At 45.5% G+C, this 20,505-nt stretch overlaps 4 protein-coding genes across 5 annotated transcripts in view; 1 reads left to right on the forward strand and 3 right to left on the reverse strand.

The window, feature by feature from the left end:
• LOC123750532 (protein cab-1) overlaps window positions 1-536 on the reverse strand; it is a 186,421-nt gene extending 185,885 nt beyond the window's left edge. Inside the window, exon 1 of the mRNA XM_069315999.1 lies at window positions 303-536. Coding sequence (XP_069172100.1) covers window positions 303-429 — 127 coding nt within the window. The 5' untranslated portion in view covers window positions 430-536. The remainder of the gene's footprint in view (window positions 1-302) is intronic.
• Window positions 537-7,828: 7,292 nt separating this feature from the next.
• Window positions 7,829-15,602, reverse strand: LOC123764356 (uncharacterized). Of its 2 annotated transcripts, XM_069316001.1 has the most exons (4): window positions 15,071-15,602; window positions 14,118-14,748; window positions 9,421-10,038; window positions 7,829-9,381 (listed from the first exon to the last, which is right to left on the reverse strand). In XM_069316001.1, exons 2-4 carry the CDS (start codon window positions 14,227-14,229, stop codon window positions 8,693-8,695), a joined length of 1,419 nt encoding a protein of 472 aa, XP_069172102.1. In that variant the 5' UTR covers window positions 14,230-14,748; window positions 15,071-15,602; the 3' UTR covers window positions 7,829-8,692. The 2 variants fall into 2 exon arrangements, with proteins under 2 accessions (XP_069172102.1, XP_045607984.2); XM_045752028.2 differs by having other exon boundaries at window positions 7,829-10,038; window positions 15,071-15,601.
• Window positions 14,931-16,402, forward strand: LOC138358303 (uncharacterized). The gene is made up of 2 exons (XM_069316156.1): window positions 14,931-14,984; window positions 15,140-16,402. The coding sequence occupies exons 1-2, from the start codon at window positions 14,931-14,933 to the stop codon at window positions 16,400-16,402; spliced, it is 1,317 nt and encodes a 438-aa protein (XP_069172257.1).
• Window positions 16,385-19,041, reverse strand: LOC138349818 (P30 adhesin-like). The gene is made up of 2 exons (XM_069315701.1): window positions 18,949-19,041; window positions 16,385-17,172 (listed from the first exon to the last, which is right to left on the reverse strand). Exons 1-2 carry the CDS (start codon window positions 18,966-18,968, stop codon window positions 16,560-16,562), a joined length of 633 nt encoding a protein of 210 aa, XP_069171802.1. The 5' UTR covers window positions 18,969-19,041; the 3' UTR covers window positions 16,385-16,559.
• Window positions 19,042-20,505: the final 1,464 nt, after the last annotated feature.

Consider the following 20,505-nt stretch of genomic DNA (forward strand, 5'->3'; position numbering starts at 1 on the left):
TCGTGACACGTGAGCGAGCAGGTACGACTAAGCTGTCACACATAGTCGTGACACTTGAGTTGAAGCCTTGTTCTGGTGGTGTTGGGGGGGGGGGATGGGAACACCTTCTGCAGGAGCACCCGAGGCCCTCTCCCACCACACAGCCCGCATACACACTCCTCACTCATCAAAACACCGAGGGAGGTGGGGGGGCAGGTACAGGTATATGTGTGTGGGGGGAGGAAACATCTCCGATAAGTTTGTGAGAGGCAGCAGCGGCCGAACTGCCTTATCACAGAGGTTCAAAAAATTCTACTTACCACCTCCATATTTGTTGTTGGGATTAGCGTGGACGTCATAGAGGCCGGAGAAGAGGAGACACGCCCACAACGCCCACGCCACCATACTCACGCCGCGTCTGGCCACGGTAGAAGAGAACACAGCTACCATATGTTAGATAGAGCCCGCCATGGCCAACGATCGATACTACACAACGCACACACCCGACGGGACCCTCTCGTTGCCAGGGCGCGCCGCACACTGGCACCCTGACATCCCTGCCTGGCACTCACACCCTGCGTTCCTTCCTGCGTCTCTCTCTCTATGTTCGTCGCTCATCATCATCATCATCATCATGTATCATTACAAGCGCTTGGTCATCATATATTGAACAGATTGTACAAATTGCCAGTAAACGTATCCTGGCAATATTTGTACTATATATGCAATATTTAGTAATCTTTCCATATAGGCTACGGAAATGCTTCATTCACGCAACTAGTGGAATTTGCAAATGTAGGTCAAAAATCATTACCTTTAATGGCATTAATTGAAATGTAAAAAAATCTAGCTAGACGAATTGAGACGGGAGTGAGAGTTACGTAAACACCTATAACCTCATATTATACTTAATGAAATTCTCGTCTTTCAAATTTATGTATCGTTTTTATTTTCCTTCTTGCAATCTGTTATTCAATTTATGTTTAAAATGAAGCTTCAGAACCAGCTTTATCTACCGATACATGACTTCAATAGTTATGGCATGGCTCTAATAATGTATATACGAATGACATTAGAATTTCAATCATTATTGTGGTTTGTATTTTTTCATTATTCAATGCCATGTCAAAATAAGCATTGTATTTTCTATATAATGAATAATGACGAATGATCAGTATTAGGCTATTATTATTATTTTCTTGCATATATATTATAATGTACTTGATAGTAATGTCTATGTAATTTTATATAACGTATAATCATATTATTATTACGCAAATCGTTCTTATTTATTCTTGAATAAGAGGACGGGCTGGGGAGCCAGCAGGCTGGTGTTGACAGGAGAGGGACAGTCTGAAGGCTGCCAGAGCGTGGGTGTCGACGGCCACCGGAAATGAAGTGAAGCTGATAAAGACTGGGAACTTGCTCTTAGCAGGTAGCTCTACCCATCTCTTTCCATTTGTAAGTCATCTGCTACTTAGATCGATGGCACCAGAGATGTTGTTACTTAGACCAACGACACAAGAGCCGTTGCTGAGAAGAGCATGGACTAGAAAATCGTGTACAACTCATTCGTAGAGAAAACATTCACATTGCTGACACGAATAACGAATTTGGCACAAATTAATGGTGACAAGAGCAGACTGTCATCAGGAATGTAGGACTGTCGACTTGGCCAAGGAACTGCTGATTAAAAATCAACAGGCTAGACGAGCAGAGGACATCTTGGGCTTCAGGTCGACCTAAATAAGATAGAGACGTTCAAATCCTGGCGAAAATAAGCTGAAAGTTGAAACCCATCAAATCAGTGATTTTTAAACATAAAAATTGTTTTTAAGATACAAGTTTGGTGAAAAGCAGAGGAAGACAGTGACCATATTTAATGGGACGATACGTAAAAGCAAGCGTAGTGAGGTCTCCCATTTCCTGTTAGTGATAATAAGGAAGGTCAGGAAGACAAATCTTTCGCTTTCCCTCATCATTTATTACCGCCTGTAATCTATACAAATATTCTATAAAAAAAATTCTGTTTAGAAAAGTTGCTCTTATCATCTTTGTTTAACTTAATGTTGTCTTAAAGTTCCTTAATTGTAATTACTAGTCTTATCATCCTTCCTCAATTTGTGGTTTTGCTTTACGTGTGTTGTCTTCCAGCAATACTGCATATGAAAGACAGGTTGGTGGTGGGGCGCTGTGTAGCGTGTTCCAAGGAGATCAGAGTTCATCTTGTCTTGGCGCTGTCTCAACTTTGGAGAGTTAATTTTTCAACATCAATCTCAAGTGAAGAAAAACATAAGAAACAAAGAGATTCGTGCTAGAATTATTGAACTCATCTTTTCTGTTGTATTCAATAACAAACTGTTCGAACAATCTGGACATCAAAGAGCTAAAAAGAACAAATATAGACCAATTGACAAATGGGCTTAAAAACTATGATTTCCAACTCGATGATAATTTCTGTGATGAACCTGTCAAACTTTGCCAATTTGTGAAAATTTCAAATCCCTTTTGTCCTCACCAAAACGAGATAATAATGATATTAAAAGGAAGTGTTATATACTTTGCCAGATAATATATTTTCCACAATGGCCGGAAGAAAACACCTTATCATCTTCGTACTGCACAAGAAATGCATGAAGTAAATCCAGAACTTTGATTGCATCACTGAACCAAGTTGGAGTGTTCAGCAGCTATGAAACTCTCCAAAGAATAAACCATTTCTTTGCTGCAAGATCAATGACACTCGCAGAAAATAACAAGAATTCCTTTACCACCACACTAAGCACGAGATATGCCACTTTGAGCGTCCATGGATAAATCTGACCTTGAATAGGATACCGAGTCAGGCATTGATGGTTTACACGATACAATTTTATTTTTTAACCAAGATGAGAGCCCCCCCTCCTCCCAAAAAAAATCACACAGCAAGACTTCAATATATTTGAATTTTTGTTTGATACGCGCCAGAAAAAGATGAACAATATCTTAAATTACCAAACACGAACAGTTATCAAACACTGTACCATTTGTCACACCTAAAGCAAGAAGGTATTAGTCGTGAATTCAGTCCATGTAAAACCCAGGATACATCAGCAGTATCTACAAAAGCACAATCTTCGTCAGGTTGTAACCTCCACAAATATGTATGTATGAAATGCAAGAATAATCACAAAACACGTGATTCAGTTATGCGTAAGTATCCACTTAGGAACATGAAATAAAAATTCCGAACGTTTCCGTGTATCAACACGTTACCAAGGAATTCAGGGAAGAAGACATGGATTTGGGATTAACATACCCACTACACCTTAGTAGATACAGATTCCATAAACAAAAAATAGATTAATGGAAGCGACATGAATTTGTTTACTGAGAATTATATAAAATATATATATATAAATGGTATATTTTCCCCTGTAAATTAATGTAAATATAATCTCCAATATTGTAAATCATTTAAAGAAAAATAAGTATAACATTTAGGGGTTTAAAGTTCATGTTCTGTGATAATGAAACACTTGTTTACTGAGAATTATACTACTGTATATGTAATGTAGTATTGCCTTGTAAAATTTATGTATATATGATTTATATTGTATTTTATTAAATAAAGATAAAAAATTTAAAGTTATCTAATTTATATAATCCTGGACTTACATTAGTAGTAGTAGTAGGCATCCATCAGACTCAGGAGACTTACATAAATATCAAATTCACTACTTTTTTATGAATGGAATTCAATATTATTTCTTTCATTTAGTCATTAGTCCAGTCAGCTTAATGATTATCTCTTAAGAGAACAAACAATTTATTGGACTCTTGACCTGTCCTTATATTATATTTGTGTTCGTTTATTCTCTGGTAGTAGACTTTTTTTATCATCTTTATTTAAGAAAATACAATATAAATTACATATACATAAGCATAAATAACCAACCACTAGTCCATTACTCTTAACTAGTTCACTAAGATGCTCACCAGTTTGGTCAACATAAAATCTATACGTGGAATTTTATACACACATCCAATGCAACTACCTGATAAATTTTTAATGAGTTTTTATGATATCAATATTCCTAAATGCTACACTGATATTAAATGAAATTTCTAAAATATTAAAACAATTTAATATAAAAAAAACTTTCGTTTAATATCATTTTAAATAAAAAATATCAATGTAGCATTTAGGACTCAAGTATAAAAAACAACGAGAAAATCAGTAGGAGCCATGAGATGGATTCGAACTCACTCACTCCGCACTCCGAAGCAAACGCCCTAGACCACTATGCCACAATGGAAAAAAAGCAATGCATCGTGGGATTCCACTGAATCAGAATGGAATCTGAATCCCGGGGTCTACATTATAACCCACACCAGAGGCCACTGTGGGAGTGACATTATACTCCCACAGAGGGCTTTCAACACTATTACACCCCAAGAGGTCACCGTATGGGACTCTTAAAAACAAACTCATAAATCACACGATGTTCGCCCACCGTTGCTCAAATGTCAGACTTCATGACGTCACTATTGGGGAGTGACGGCTCGGGTGGGTCAGGTGAGTAGTTTAGGTTTTGATAATCATTGAGGCAATGGAGTGCTTGAATTCCCGACCCGGAGCTCTCCAAACGCCTGCCTTAACTGCTCGGTGACATCTCGGCCTAGGCGCTAGCCTAGGTTTTGACGCTTTATATTTATGCTAGTCCACTACTTTTTTGGTTTACGGAGGGGAATTTGAGACATTGGTCTGCATTCTTCTCACCTGAGCGTCAAAGGCGTACAGGTCGTTCTGTACCTTACAGGTCGTCTGCAACAAGCAAAACTGTGTGGGTCGGGCGTGTAATCCACATGTCAGTCAACTGATCGCCCACGGACTTAAAATACCAGCATGGAAGGGATATCTTTTTCTCTATGTTATTATTAATGAAGTCATTTTTCAAACCAAATATATACATGGGAGTTACGGGAATCATTTTAATACATATAGATGAAGGAGTTACTACCAATTGATAGATGAATTTTGTTCCGTTGGGTTTAAGGCTAATTAACCGTGGGAGGCCTCCACCAAGAGCTCCACCAGCAAGTATGCTTTAGTCATGATTTATGTGCAAGATTAAAGTAAACTCGCAGTGTATATACACCGAGAAGCTGGGTACCACCCTCTGTGTATACATCTCCTGTATGATGGGTGGGAGACGTGACTGCGCGATAGAGCCTAGCTTCACAGACACTCCCTCCCAAGAGAGCTATCGAGGGTGACATCAACAAATGTATATTTCAGATAGAGTTTTGTTTTTTACGAATATATTCTTGTCCAATTCGGGTAGAACTGTAACTTGTTTATATAAATAGTTTTCAATAAAACGTCCTGGTTTTATTTAGGGAAGCCTAACCCTGGCACGGCTCACTCGAGTCCTTCCTTTACCCATCACTATTTCCCTCCGCACGTATTTTGACCCCCTCCTCATCTGCGGCAACCCGCCCCTCTCCCCATGCATTGACTGTGCCCTTGCCTACACCCTCCACCAAATCATCTTTCAACTTAACCTGCCCTGTGCACCCTGTCATTTTATCTTCCATCTGAAGACGTACCGATTAATAAAAAAGTACTTAAGGAATTTCCCGTCTAATTTTTTCCATCGTGGTCGACAGTGCCGCATTATTCATCCGAATGTTAATTTCTTGGTGATTTACATACACACACAGCTAAGCTATAAAAATATAGCTGCCGAAAAAAAAACATTACTGAGTTCACTCTTGCAAACAGAGTGGTAGACGGTTGGAACAAGTTCAGTGAGAAGGTGGTGGAGGCCAAAACCGTCAGTAGTTTCAAAGCGTTATATGACAGATATCATACAGTAAGGCAGCGTTGGTGTCACTCGCAAGTCTACTGACATCACCCCTTTTATCTCCGAGCAAGCTAAATAGTCATAATGGCTTGGTGCTTTTCCCTGATAATTCCTTTCATATCTCCGAGCAGGGTGAATAGTTGTTGGACCGTGAGTTGACTCCTGCGAGTTCAAAATCCAATTGGAAAAAATCCTCAGGAACAGGAACAATGTGGAGGGGGTAGAAGGGGGGGGGAGGTAAGGACATTTGGCAAGCCACCGGCTTCCTGTCCCCGTCAAGATCTGTAGAGATGGTGGCCAGGAGGTAAATTCAAGTAAATAAAATTGTTGCCCCTCTATAAACATTCTTTGAGAACATGAAGGTTGACATCAAAGAAAACGTTATTTTAAACAGGTTGGGAGCCTTAAATAGGAAAACAAAATGTACATTACATTTCAATAATTATAATTCATTGTGTTGGAGAACATGCAGCCAGTTTATACATACAGTACATGTTAGGCTTGTATCGAGGCAACCTTCCCCTCCCCAGAATACAACCCCCACAAGCTGACTTAACTCCCGAATATACCTATTTACTGCTGAATGTGTACAGTAGCATTACACAGATACACAGCCTCGCTCCTGTGCCAGGTAAGGCCACTACGGGCTCACCATAGCCCGTGCTACTTGGAACTTTTGTTCTGAGTAGCTGAATCTAAAACAACAACAGGAACATTATCTGATAAGAAACGCGCGCCCAATCCTTTCTGTCCCGCCCAGGATTCGAACCCGGACTTCTCGAATTATTATCGAATAATTAATGTTTGCCCTCTACCTTCCTTCAGTGAGATGGCACAAGATTCTCAGCATTAATTTATGTACTTTAACGAAAACAAAATTAATTCCCAGGAAAAAGCTCTAAGACAAGCACGGGGTGCCTTTCACTTGCTGGGTTAAAACCAATACAATCACCTATCAGCCAAAGCTGTAAATACCGATGCAGATGGAAACAAATTCTCAAGATAATGAAGGCCACCAGATTCCTGTCCCCATACTCTGCCAACGACTGGGTATCAATATATTGCTAGGTGAACAGATGAATCAGGTATAAGGAAACCCCTTCCACTGCACTGGAATCGAACCCGAAGACAAATCGTGAGCCGACTGCGTTGCATTCAGATAACTTCAGTTACTTGCATAAGAGATGATTCTTGTAACAAGCTTTCGTTGATTATAACCTGTTGAGAACGCTTGTAATGTTAGTGAATGTTACCTCTTAGAACTACACTAAACATTCGGTAAATTCAGGTACAAACAAAAATATTGAATTTGGAATTGTACCAACCATGTTAATAACGTACCCCAGGCATTCAGCTTCTCATTCGTTACAATTTGTTGCCTGGATTCATGTTTACCACCACCACCAGAAGCAGGAATCTATACTAGTATGATATGTCGTAAGGGAATCGTTTATCAGGAATGTTACTTTCCTCGTCTTTTTCACAAAGATAATTCTGAAGCAAGACATTATCGAAAAAAAATACTTTTAATTTTTGGTCAGTTTCAATAAAACTTCTTTTGATAAAGTGTAATTGGTAAGATCTCCTACTACTGGTAGAAGTTTCAGTTCCGACATTAAGTTAAGACGACATAAAATAAGTCTGAACTGGACTTTGGTGCCCTGCACACACACCCCCCCTCCCCCTCCCAACACGGGGGCCCAACACGGGGTACGAACAAGCCCATGGGGTATACATAGGTCACAAATGAACGGTTTGAATAGTATCCCAGGACCGTTACGGATAACAACCTTGCAGTCACAACTTCACCCGATGTCTAAGTTAGGTTGTTAGTTAACTAGACAAGCCAGTTGATTCAGGGAGAGTCGCACTGAAGCTTCCATTCTACCTCAGTCCCCCCCTACCAGAGGGGGTTGTTGTCCCCCCCCCCCTCAGGGTCCACAGCCGCTGGGTAGACTACATATTTATATTGTCCTAATGGATTTATTAAATCAAATTCAATTGTTTGCACAGCTTTATTAACAAACTGATAAGTTAATTATCAAAGTAAAGCACTAAACCCAATTAAACTAATACTTTACCTAAACCCTTTACCTGATGTAAGCAAGTTAGTTCATCTTATATTCTAGATTCTAGACAAGAACTAAGCATTCTGTGTAATAAAATAAGCCTTAACAACTGTTGGTTCTATTTCTGAATACTTTAATACTAAACTTAGTACATCACATACTAAGCAAATATACCTCCTGTCAAATTTATGAAAATCTACGTACATAAAACATGTCTAAACAGTCATCCAGAAGAAATTTGTTAACAAAATTAAAAATATGGACAAATCCTGTGATTTGTCATTAATTTTCTTACGTACACTACAAACGAGCGTTGCTTCTCCCCGATGCGCTTCGCTGAAAGAAGCAAGTCACTGACGTACGAGGCTCTGCAGATTCTTGCGTATGGCGGCTGCCGATGCTGTCATAAAGTTCTTGACTTGCCCTGCTATACTTCTGCTGCTCCAGTAGGCGGCCTTCTCGCCAGCTTGACCCAGCAGCGCGATCTCATCCAGTGAACAGCGCAGTAGGCCGTTTCTGCCAGTACTTTCTTCCTTGTGCACCTTCTCCAGCAAAAAAGAGAGCCCATCGTGGTGCTCTATGGCCAGCAGAGCAGCCAGAGCCTCGGACAGCGACTCTATACGCACATCACTCGACCCATGCAAGGCATCGGCGAAGACATTAACTATATTCGAACAGCAGGTGGAGGAATCCGATGATGGAACAAACCGAGACGATGATTGCACTTTCCTATATCTCTTTTCAACAATTTCCACTATTGTCTCTTCAGATGACAACTTCCGCTTCTGACCAAGACTAGCTGGCCCACCAGACATATCCATTACACCTCTTGAAGACGAGATGCAAGCGCCAGAAGTACGTGTCACTGGCTGGGTGGGATGAATCTCCGTTCCCTTTGTCAAGATATTTGTTTGTAGGAAAACAGGAGTGACTCTCTGAAGACAGACACGAGCCACTAGCAGATATACCGTGAGGCATTATGTAAGGCGTAGAGATGGTACTCTTAGGACAGCTCAGATTACTGGCATTAGCGTCCATAGCCTCAATCCCTAATTTGTGGCTAAAACCCCCCGGACTGTGAATAATGCTGCCTCTACAGTGATGAGTGCCGTCAATACTGTGAATAGTAGTGCCTGTACAGTGAATAGTGCTACTAGTACCGTGAAGTGTGCTTCCTGTACAGTGAGTAGTACCACCCATGCTGTGAATAGTGTCAACAATTCTGTGATTGGGGTAATACACATTGTGGTTAAGACCATCCATAGTGTTAGAACAGGTGTCACTATTCCGAGTAAGAATTGTGTTGCGGTGAGACCCCTGTGTATGGCGAGCACAGCCGCCTATATGACGCACAGCCTCATGAAAAATACGAGCGGGGCCGTCCGCGTGGCGAGTCGTATAATGAAGCGTGCTACACACAGAATATAGAATGTTATCCACACGAGAGCAGGTCTTATCCTGAACCGAGACACCAGCTTCAGCACCTGGGTAATGGGTAACCTGGGTAACACCAGCTTCAGCACCTGGGTAATGGGTAACCTGGGTAACACCAGCTTCACCCAAACACTGCACATTATATCCTGCTTCTTGAGCCAAAGGCTTGCTTGAAGCCCCAGTTATCTCTTGTGACTTGTAAATATGAGAAGAGTACTTTTCTTGAATGTTGTTGTAACTTTTGTCATCTATAGTGCTCAGTACGGAGGAAGGAATATTTTTCAGTACATCACTAAGTTGTGAGCCCTGAGAGGCATATTCCAGCGCTGTGATAATAGAATTCACAAGGTTCGACTTTTTCCTAGATCTTGCAGCACGGAATCTTGATTTTCGCTTTCTAGAACGACTGACTGTTCTTGCAGCAGCATCTTGTCCTGGAACACCGGGTTCAGAACCATTGGGACCATGAGTGTTTAGTGTCAACTTTGCCGCGGGAGCACTAGACTGTGGAATCTTTGGCACTGCATTTGTTTTTGGTTCACACAGCTGAGAAACGCTTGGCTTAACATTCGCCGCCAAAGCACGAGGATTCGTGGTGCTTACTGTTCCACAAGGGCCCAGCACGCCTCTGGACCAACCCTGACGTGTAGACACTGGTATACCGCCACCGTATGAAGCAACTCCAATAGAAGTACTTTTATTGGTATCTGCAGATAACAGAAATTAAACAAGTCAACGCGTGCTTCATCATCTGAATGAAGCAAACTCTTCTTCATTCTTCAAACTCTTTCAGAGCAAGTGCTCTTGCTCAAAATAGAATGCATTTATATATATTTCCATTTTTTTACCCATTTGTTTACTTAGGTTTTTATATTTTTACCCGTAAGTAGTTAGTGGTAGAGAGCCATATATAAAAGTCACACCCTCTTATACTTATATTTTTTAATAGCATTAGCCAGCTTTTCCTCCACTGCTCCCTCATGTTCTGTTGATGAAGCCTCTTCAAACCTCATGAAAATTAGAAAACGGGAAATAAGAAGCAAAATTATTATATTACTATGCAAAAACTATTGTCATGAACCAGCATTTGTTGGATGGATCTATGCCTGGCCACTAGTACCGCTAGCTAGATTCAGCTTTTAAACAAGCATTCACAAAATAATTTAATTCAGTAATTTAGATCCAGGACAGTTTCACTCCTCTTCAATATACTTTGGTCAGGTACTGAAGCCAGATAAATCTGTATCGACCTACCTACAGCAAGTGTTTAGCAGCCACATACAAACACTGATGCCTCGCCCGTTTCTGCCTCTACCAGGTAAGCCATTTTTTCACAAGAAGGAACCAAGACCACCGTCTGCGTCGTAGAATAGTCAGAGTCCTAGATATTCTGGGTACCAGTACGAGAAAAAAAAGACATAACAGGCTTGTCAAGATTTCATCGAGAGACAAGTGAATCAAAAAGGAACACTGGAGAAACGAGTATTATGATCCTCTTGAAAATCAGGACATTCCTCGAAGATGTCTGCGACTCGGTGGAACAATGCAATTCCGAAAATAAGTCGCAGGTCTTTGGTCCATTAAGTGCTCACGGGATCAGCATGTGTGGCCAATACACAGTCTAAGTCAGGAGTTTTCCACCTGTTACAATGGCAGGAGAAAGACCACAAGGAATCGGTCACATTTAATAGTACACAGTTATCAATATTATCCAACCATCTATCTTTCTAATGGTTCCGAAAAGAAAGTTCACTACGGGCTTACCATAGCTCGCGCTACTTGCAACTTTTCTTCCGAGTAGTTGAATCTAAAACAGCAAATAAGGTTGAAGAATGCGGTAAGAATTTCTTGGAAGAAATCTAAATAACGAAGTCTTTTTTGGGAGATTGGACCATCTGCAATTTTATTATGGAAACATCACTATGGGTGGGAACCCAGCAAAATTTGAGTCTTGTATTTCCTAAACATGAGAAGTAGCCAGTATTGGGTTTCAATCACGACAAGATGGGAAGCATTAAAAACTCCAGAAACCAGAAGAGCACTGTGAATTGACCATAACAAATAAACGTGGGCGGATAAAGACTAACTGATAGAACATACACAACTGTAACACATTTTGCCACGAAAATGTTTATCCATGCAGAAGGTACCATACATAGGTTGGAACAGGAAAAACAAAGGTGTAGCTAATGCCATCGCAGATTGACCCACCGGTGAACAGAGCAATAGCGCAGGAATGATATTGAAAAACCTCAAAGAAAAGGCGTTTTATAATTGTATGCGGATATAAGCCTTCACTGTGTGGGGTAAAGGCCCTTTATAATTTCAGAAATTTCAGAAGCAGGACGTTTCATGGGGGGCAAGGTAGGGGGAAAAAAAAGTTGACTGGATACATCGCGGACGCGTACCTAGAAAATCCGCAAACAGGTCATCCTTGCACTAAAAGGAGAGGAAATAGGACTAACAATAGGGATAGCAGTCAAGGAATGAGAAGCTGGAATAGGAGTGTTGAAGGGACTATCAAAGGTAGTACCGATCGCAGTGATCTTGTTATGATGGGACAACAAATTTCACATAGCAGGTCAGGGTTGGACAAGAATGAAAGGCACTAGAACAGAGTCGCATCCCTGTGTAATGGAAAGTGACGAAGGTTTCAGGACGAAGCCAACTAATATGCAGGCCAGCCATAGTCTAGTTTAGACAGAACAAGGCAGTAGCACAATTATGGGTGTGTTCACCTATGTGCCCCCCATGAGGTATGTTGCATGGCTGAAGAAACGCTCTTAAGAGTATCCAAAATGGAAGTAAGCGATATGGGATTACCAAGGCAAGTGTATGTCAAAGATCATCCCTCATATGCTTAGCACTCACCCAATACATCAATCGAGTCTCGGTAATAAGGATGGATAGTGAACGACCTGCTTCCTAGTACAAATTATAACACAAGTCTTAGTTGCAGAGAACTTAAAGTCATGATTGGTATCCCAATATGACACATTATCTATTGCAAATTAGCGTCTATGCTGGCTGAGGGAGATATTGCCGCCAGGACAGCACACCGCCCACAGAGCGCTGAGAACATCCAAAAGAAAGAAGAAGAGATCATTAAGATTAACACGTCAAAGAGCGGTGCTTAAAACACTATCCTGGGGAACACTTTTATACCGTCGAAATGTGGCAAAGAAAGCTGTTCTAAGTCGTACCTTAAATGTTCGACAAAAAGAGGAAGCTCTGAAGGAATAGTGGTTAGATTGCCCCAAAGACCAAAAGAATGCAGTTGGGCGACAATAGTGTCTTCGCGTAGTCCTAAGTCTTTTTCAGGTATATAAAAAGGACTACAACCGAGGCATTTGTAATAAAACATACCACAAATAAAACTCACAACATCTCGCAATGCCAGTAATGACGAAATGCTTGCACTAGCAAAATCAAGAGAGAGATGGGACAACGATAATGTTCTAAATAACACATGAAACTTATCTTTGAACCATTTGTTCGAAAAGATTACAGACGCAGCTTGTCATGGCAACAGGGTGAATTGTGCAACATTATTTATGTTGCATACAGGAAGATGGAGCATTTCTTACAGAATACTGCTCGAACCCGCTGCCATGGAATTACAAAGGGACAGGAGATCAGAGGGTTGAGCAGATCATTGTAGGGGAGCTGAGGCCGAGTGGACAGCCCAAGGGGGGGGGGGCGATTGGACAGCACAAGGGGGGGCAGAGTGGACAGCCCAAGGGGGGGCAGAGTGGACAGCCCAAGGGGGGGGGGGGCAGAGTGGACAGCCCAAGGGGGGGGGGCAGAGTGGACAGCCCAAGGGGGGGGGGGCAGAGTGGACAGCCCAAGGGGGGGGGCAGAGTGGACAGCCCAAGGGGGGGGGGGCAGAGTGGACAGCCCAAGGGGGGGGGGGCAGAGTGGACAGCCCAAGGGGGGGCAGAGTGGACAGCCCAAGGGGGGCAGAGTGGACAGCCCAAGGGGGGGCAGAGTGGACAGCCCAAGGGGGGGCAGAGTGGACAGCCCAAGGGGGGGCAGAGTGGACAGCCCAAGGGGGGGCAGAGTGGACAGCCCAAGGGGGGGCAGAGTGGACAGCCCAAGGGGGGGCAGAGTGGACAGCCCAAGGGGGGCAGAGTGGACAGCCCAAGGGGGGGCAGAGTGGACAGCCCAAGGGGGGGCAGAGTGGACAGCCCAAGGGGGGGCAGAGTGGACAGCCCAAGGGGGGCAGAGTGGACAGCCCAAGGGGGGGCAGAGTGGACAGCCCAAGGGGGGGCAGAGTGGACAGCCCAAGGGGGGGCAGAGTGGACAGCCCAAGGGGGGGCAGAGTGGACAGCCCAAGGGGGGGCAGAGTGGACAGCCCAAGGGGGGGCAGAGTGGACAGCCCAAGGGGGGGGGGGGCGAGACTAACGAGACTTGCACTGACTTCTGGCAGTATGTCGCCTGACCTCTCGGCGCCCATGTCTGGAAAGTCCCATTCTTTCTTCTGTTTAGTTTCTCTAGCTTACAGAATAAACTTACTGGTGTATTACTTTCTACGTTGTTTATTCTGTCTGATCGCTCTCACGAAATATTTGTTTCAATGAGCCATGTTTTCCTTATATTATGATCCACCATATTTCTTTTCCAGATCTCAACAATGCCCGCTAGATGCATAAACGAGCTGATGGGATGGTGCCCAATCAGTTCTACCTCCTACAATTAACCTTCGCAAATAACGATTCCTCTATCAAGTAATATCTCATTAAAATGATTTGATATTAAAATAAAACCAAAATGATTTCACACTCACAGTTTCCCGAAGTGTTTGTGTTCTGTTCCGGACGAGGGCTGGAGTTATATGCTCTTCTCATATGTTCAAAAATGTAATTCATGTGCATCGGCCCACAGTTTGGTTTGTTCATAAGCCAAAATCATTGGTTTGGCGAAACTACACACATTAATCTGATTGGCCATGTCATTCCAAAACTCTGGTGTGAATGGGAGTGGCAAAGTGATATTCTGGTCCACAATCATGCTATTCAAATGCTTGCATGCACTCCAGTACGGCGCAGATGTAGCCTTGCCAAAAAGCTGTACAGGATATATCATGACATAGGTGGTAGTGTGGAGTCCCTTGAGGCCACGTTTGAGACTCTTCAGCTCCTGCATCGTCCTGCTCTCAACACTAGATGTGCCCTTGTCTTTCTTCATTAAGTTATATAGCCCCAAAACAACCGCGACAGCCAGAAGCTTCCCACGATTTTCCTTTTCAGAAAGAACGCATTTCAGGTAAGGCAGAGCAGCATGGCTTATCTGGCCCACAGTTGTCTCTCTACTGCTGCACACATGAATGAGGCTGGGAGGCAGTCCAGGCATGAGACTCCAAGCTTTGCTGAGATAAGGAAGCCTGTTGTCGGAGAGCACCACACGCACGACGTTATCTGTTGACACCAAGCACAGGAGTTAGGCTTTAAAATCAACAGTGTGGTGCTGTTGGCCATTAATAACAACTCCTAAATCAATCTTTTTAACCAGTAACCGGTTTTAAAATGTAAATATTTTTGTATTCTATACTATGAAATACGAGAGAACATTAAACAAATTTGCAAATATATAGTGCATGATGTTCAGAATCAAAATAGGCGTCTTAAGTAGTTCGAAATGTAACAATATTAAGGTATTAATATATTCTCTACAACTTTTTAAATAATTTCTCAGTCATGTACATAGAGTAAACACTTTCTTAATAATTCTCACACTTACCTTCAACTCCGTTGACGAGTATGGCTGACACGAGTTTGTTTAGCACTATTTGGGCAGATGTAACCGAAGCCTTGGGTGCCCCGCCCGAGGCTGGCTTGGGAGCCCCGCCCGAGGCTGGCTTGGGAGCCCCGCCCGAGGCTGGCTTGGGTGCCCCGCCCGAGGCTGGCTTGCGATGCCCCGCCCGAGGCTGGCTTGGGAGCCCCGCCCGAGGCTGGCTTGGGTGCCCCGCCCGAGGCTGGCTTGGGTGCCCCGCCCGAGGCTGGCTTGGGTGCCCCGCCCGAGGCTGGCTTGGGTGCCCCGCCCGAGGCTGGCTTGGGTGCCCCGCCCGAGGCTGGCTTGGGTGCCCCGCCCGAGGCTGGCTTGGGTGCCCCGCCCGAGGCTGGCTTGGCAGCCCCGACCGTGACTGGCTTGGCAGCCCCGACCGTGACTGGCTTGGCAGCCCCGACCGTGACTGGCTTGGCAGCCCCGACCGTGACTGGCTTGGCAGCCCCGACCGTGACTGGCTTGGCAGCCCCGCCCGAGGCTGGCTTGGCAGCCCCGCCCGAGGCTGGCTTGGCAGCCCCGCCCGAGGCTGGCTTGGCAGCCCCGCCCGAGGCTGGCTTGGCAGCCCCGCCCGAGGCTGGCTTGGCAGCCCCGCCCGAGGCTGGCTTGGCAGCCCCGCCCGAGGCTGGCTTGGCAGCCCCGCCCGAGGCTGGCTTGGCAGCCCCGCCCGAGGCTGGCTTGGCAGCCCCGCCCGAGGCTGGCTTGGCAGCCCCGCCCGAGGCTGGCTTGGCAGCCCCGCCCGAGGCTGGCTTGGCAGCCCCGCCCGAGGCTGGCTTGGCAGCCCCGCCCGAGGCTGGCTTGGCAGCCCCGCCCGAGGCTGGCTTGGCAGCCCCGCCCGAGGCTGGCTTGGCAGCCCCGCCCGAGGCTGGCTTGGCAGCCCCGCCCGAGGCTGGCTTGGCAGCCCCGCCCGAGGCTGGCTTGGCAGCCCCGCCCGAGGCTGGCTTGGCAGCCCCGCCCGAGGCTGGCTTGGCAGCCCCGCCCGAGGCTGGCTTGGCAGCCCCGCCCGAGGCTGGCTTGGCAGCCCCGCCCGAGGCTGGCTTGGCAGCCCCGCCCGAGGCTGGCTTGGCAGCCCCGCCCGAGGCTGGCTTGGCAGCCCCGCCCGAGGCTGGCTTGGCAGCCCCGCCCGAGGCTGGCTTGGCAGCCCCGCCCGAGGCTGGCTTGGCAGCCCCGCCCGAGGCTGGCTTGGCAGCCCCGCCCGAGGCTGGCTTGGCAGCCCCGCCCGAGGCTGGCTTGGCAGCCCCGCCCGAGGCTGGCTTGGCAGCCCCGCCCGAGGCTGGCTTCAATAAGTAATAAGGATCTGGCGTCACGCCGTTATCGCGGGTCACGCCGGGATCGGGGGTCACGCCGGGATCGCGGGTCACGCCGGGATCGCGGGTCACGCCGGGATCGCGGGTCACGCCGGGATCGCGGGTCACGCCGGGATCGCGGGTCACGCCGGGATCGGGGGTCACGCCGGGATCGGGGTCACGCCGGGATCGCGGGTCACGCCGGGATCGCGGGTCACGCCGGGATCGCGGGTCACGCCGGGATCGCGGGTCACGCCGGGATCGCGGGTCACGCCGGGATCGGGGGTCACGCCAGGATCGGGGGTCACGCCAGGATCGGGGGTCACGCCAGGATCGGGGGTCACGCCAGGATCGGGGGTCACGCCAGGATCGGGGGTCACGCCAGGATCGGGGGTCACGCCAGGATCGGGGGTCACGCCAGGATCGGGGGTCACGCCAGGATCGGGGGTCACGCCAGGATCGGGGGTCACGCCAGGACCAGCCAAAGCGTCCCTCATTGGATAAAACTCATTCACTATGACTTGATAACCGTCCATTACTGGGGGATTTCCATTGTTTGATGGTAGAGTGATTTCGTTCATCGGCTTATCCTCTTCATGAACCGACTGGACAACCTCCATTAGCTGAACAGAGGTTGTCTGGACATCTATCATAGTTTGAACATCCTCCACTGACTGAACAACTGTTGCCCGATCATCACCCTCCTCCTCCAGCCGCACGCGAACAAGACCGACGTCACCAATCATCAGTCTTGGGCGTATCCTCTTCCTGACCCTGAAAATGTGAAGGAAGAATTCCATTACCACCTGCTTCAAAAAGCCTACTCTTGGCTATATACTTTCATAAGGGTAATATTCTATGATCGGGAAATAAGCACACAACTACAATGACTTTCCCTTCACGCTACCAAGAAAGCTAGAACCACGACCAAAACAGCTGTTAATTCTGCTACTTTGAACTTTTTGTTCCGAGTAGCTGAATCTGAAACAACAGTTTCTTTCCCGCCCCCAAAAATTACCCAAAAACCCCTCCCTATGCAAGCGATGTGTCAATCGACTTGAGAATGGTCCAGGACGGGCCGAAACGTCGTCGTCCCTTCAACTTCTAGTGTGTGGTCTGGTCAACCCCTCCCTAGTTATCTCGAGGACAAATTATGTCGCTTTTCGCTCGTATGCGCTACAGCCAAAAATGACCGTAATTTGAAAATGAAAAATAATTTTAAATAAATTTTGGAATTTTGTTTTCCAAAACAGCAAGTTAAGGGTCTCGTTGTAGGTTTAGCAGGACAGAACTTCTAAGGTTTAAAAACGTCATGAAAACCGTTAATTGAATGTTTCCTCTCCTAACCTAACAGCCTAAGCCAGAGGACCCAAAAAGAAAACGGGACAGTACGTCATTTTCGTGAGCCGATTTCACTTTGAATTACATCAAATTTTAACTTTAGTTCGCATACGAACGAAAAGCGATGTAATTTGTAAGAGGACAGGTTGCTATTTTGTATATGTATTCACGGTTTTGCAATGTGTATAAAACACATTGCAAAACCGTGTGGGAGGGGAAGGATCGGACGGGGGGGAGGGACGGGGGGAGGGAAGAGGGGACTGGGGGGCGGGTATATAGGGGTAGGCAGGGGGGGGAAGAGGGGAAGGCAGGGGGGGAAGAGGGGAAGGCAGGGGGGGGTGGAAGGCGGGAACGGGGAAGAGAAGGGACGGGAGGTGGTGGGGGACGAGGATGAGAAGGGACGGGAGGTGGGGGGAAGGGGAAAAGAAGGGACGGAAGAGAATGGACGGGAGGTGGGGGGGGGGGCGACGGGGAAGAAAAGGGACGGGGAAGTTCACATCAACAGCAATTTCACCGTCACGACAGAAGAGTCAGCATAGGCTACCAATTATGCAATTATCGAAACAATCCGCCGAGAGAGGAAATACCAAACAGCAGTAGGCTACCAACGTTAAAAATGTTGCTGATGCCTCTCCCATCTTGACCACGGCTGGTGGCCACTTGCACCAGACGTGACCAAAATATTAAATTCTACGAGGCAGCGTTTGACAACAACTCGAGACCATTTTTACCAGACATGACCAAGATGCAGAATAGGCGAGAGACGGACATCGCCTGCACGCACAATACAAAATATATATAATATACTAAATCCTCACATTGTTGGAGCTAGGAAAACATTCACATTTTAGTACCATACCGACACTACCTAACTACACCACTACCACACCATCCCCCACTTTGTACCTGCGAGATACCATTTTGAACACAATATACAAGACACTAACCGAGGAATATAGACAAGGTGGACAAAGACTGCCTCTCTAAATTTATATCATATATCGCAACAGGTACAACAAGGTTAGTAGGCGGGACATATAAAGAACCTGATCTCACTTTCCCGTAGACACAGACAGGCCAGTTACATACAGGGGAACCATTCCGGGCTCACCAGTAGCCCGTGCTACTTGGAACTTTTTGTTCCAAGTAGCAAATCTTAAAAAACAACAACTAAACAATCCTCACATAAACACCAGAGACATTACTCACAGACGGAAGCCATCCCCCATTCACACCCTCCGGCGACCACAGCTACACTGCCGGAGTCGCACTCGTGAAGGTTCGAGGCCCCAGGGACTCAGGCTTCGGCCACTACTAGCGAACAAAAATTTATTTTTATATTTTCATCCTGTATTTTAAAAGTACAAGCATGGCATCTGTTTTAGTTTAGCTACATGTGTATATATGATTAAATGTGCTGAATAGTAGTTACAATTTAGTACTTTACGAACACATATTTAAGTCATAACATTTTAAGCAAGCACGCACTGTATACCTGCGAAAGTTGGAAAAGTTACAGCGCTCGTATCCTCATAAGGGTTCGAATCTCTTGCGTGAGAAGAGTTGAAGAAAACTGGCTCCCAGCGTGGGTATAGTGAAGGATAAACTGTATACCAGCTCGTCCTCTCCAGCTGTTCACCCTCCATGACGCATCCGTTCCCAGGAGCGTCGTTGCTCCTCAGTCAATAAGCAATACACAGAAAGGTGTATCCCAGCTTCTAATTTGTGTATACACTGAGAGTTTACATTAATCCCGAATTATGTTCACGACTAAAGTATTCTTGGTGATTGGTCAGTAAACTATTCTGGTGGCCTTGATAGCCCTCCCACGGTTGATAGGCTATAAGCTCGACACCAAACCAACTACTAGTGACACCCAACGTAAGACAAAGTGAATATTGCGTAGTATAAAGCGTGATCTTGTCTGGCAAATTAACATTTACGTGACTAGTTCACCACACATGAAAATGGTTTAACTTCAAGACCATTGTGGACCATTTCCTGGATCCTAGGCTACCCCCACCACCCACAGGACATCTATAGAGTCAATCATGAATTAATGAATAACTCCTATCTGTGTGTATGCTCACCAAGCTTTGCTTACGGGAGTGAAGCTTTAGCTCTTGGGTCCCGGATGTATGTATATTTATGGTTAATTAACTCAGTCCAGATACAATTCTTCGACGATATTTTCGCGTGTCAAGGGTGAGAAGGTGGTGATAAATTTGCAGCTCAATACCACACTGCTCCAAGCTGTCACGCTGCTTGATATCCCGAGAGTGACGGTATGAATCTCAAAGTGAATCTCAGTCACTTTTAGTACGGTACTTGAGAGACCTAGTCAGTGTACACACAGTCATACTAATTCCCAAGGCAAATATTCTGTTTATAGGCCGGAGCGTCGACATGTATGTCTGGGGGGGTTTCAAACTGCGGCACCCGACACATTAGTGGGTCGCAAATGAGTAAAATGGGTCACGACAAACAGAAAAAATCTATAAAAAATAAGCAATTGATATGGACGATCTCCTTCGCACTCATTACTCATTGCAATTTATGAGATGATTGTACGCTTGTTGCTAGGCGATTGGTGCTGAATTGCTGCATCTTAATCGTTTATTTACTCTAAAGAATGATTGTAAGCAATTAGATTTGTCGTCATTTTGGATTAATGTTAAAAGAATGATTTCACTTTTAAATCAAATGGATATCTTGATACAATCACCTTTTACTACTACTAATTTGTGTGAACTAGGATTTTCCACA

Source organism: Procambarus clarkii, chromosome 82, assembly GCF_040958095.1.
Source record: "Procambarus clarkii isolate CNS0578487 chromosome 82, FALCON_Pclarkii_2.0, whole genome shotgun sequence".
NCBI classification, from domain to species: Eukaryota; Metazoa; Arthropoda; class Malacostraca; order Decapoda; family Cambaridae; genus Procambarus; species Procambarus clarkii.

Excerpts from the sequence above, each read along its gene's own strand:
- LOC138358303 (XM_069316156.1), top strand. The coding sequence starts at position 14,931 with ATGTTCAGAATCAAAATAGGCGTCTTAAGTAGTTCGAAATGTAACAAT. Across the intron at positions 14,985-15,139 it reads CGAAATGTAACAATATTAAG|CCTTGGGTGCCCCGCCCGAG; the intron begins GTATTAATATAT and ends ATGTAACCGAAG.
- LOC138349818 (XM_069315701.1), bottom strand. The coding sequence starts at position 18,968 with ATGGGGGATGGCTTCCGTCT. Across the intron at positions 17,173-18,948 it reads ATGGGGGATGGCTTCCGTCT|GGTCAGGAAGAGGATACGCC; the intron begins GTGAGTAATGTC and ends TCACATTTTCAG.
- LOC123764356 (XM_045752028.2), bottom strand. The coding sequence starts at position 14,229 with ATGAACAAACCAAACTGTGGGCCGATGCACATGAATTACATTTTTGAA. Across the intron at positions 10,039-14,117 it reads CACAAACACTTCGGGAAACT|ATACCAATAAAAGTACTTCT; the intron begins GTGAGTGTGAAA and ends TGTTATCTGCAG.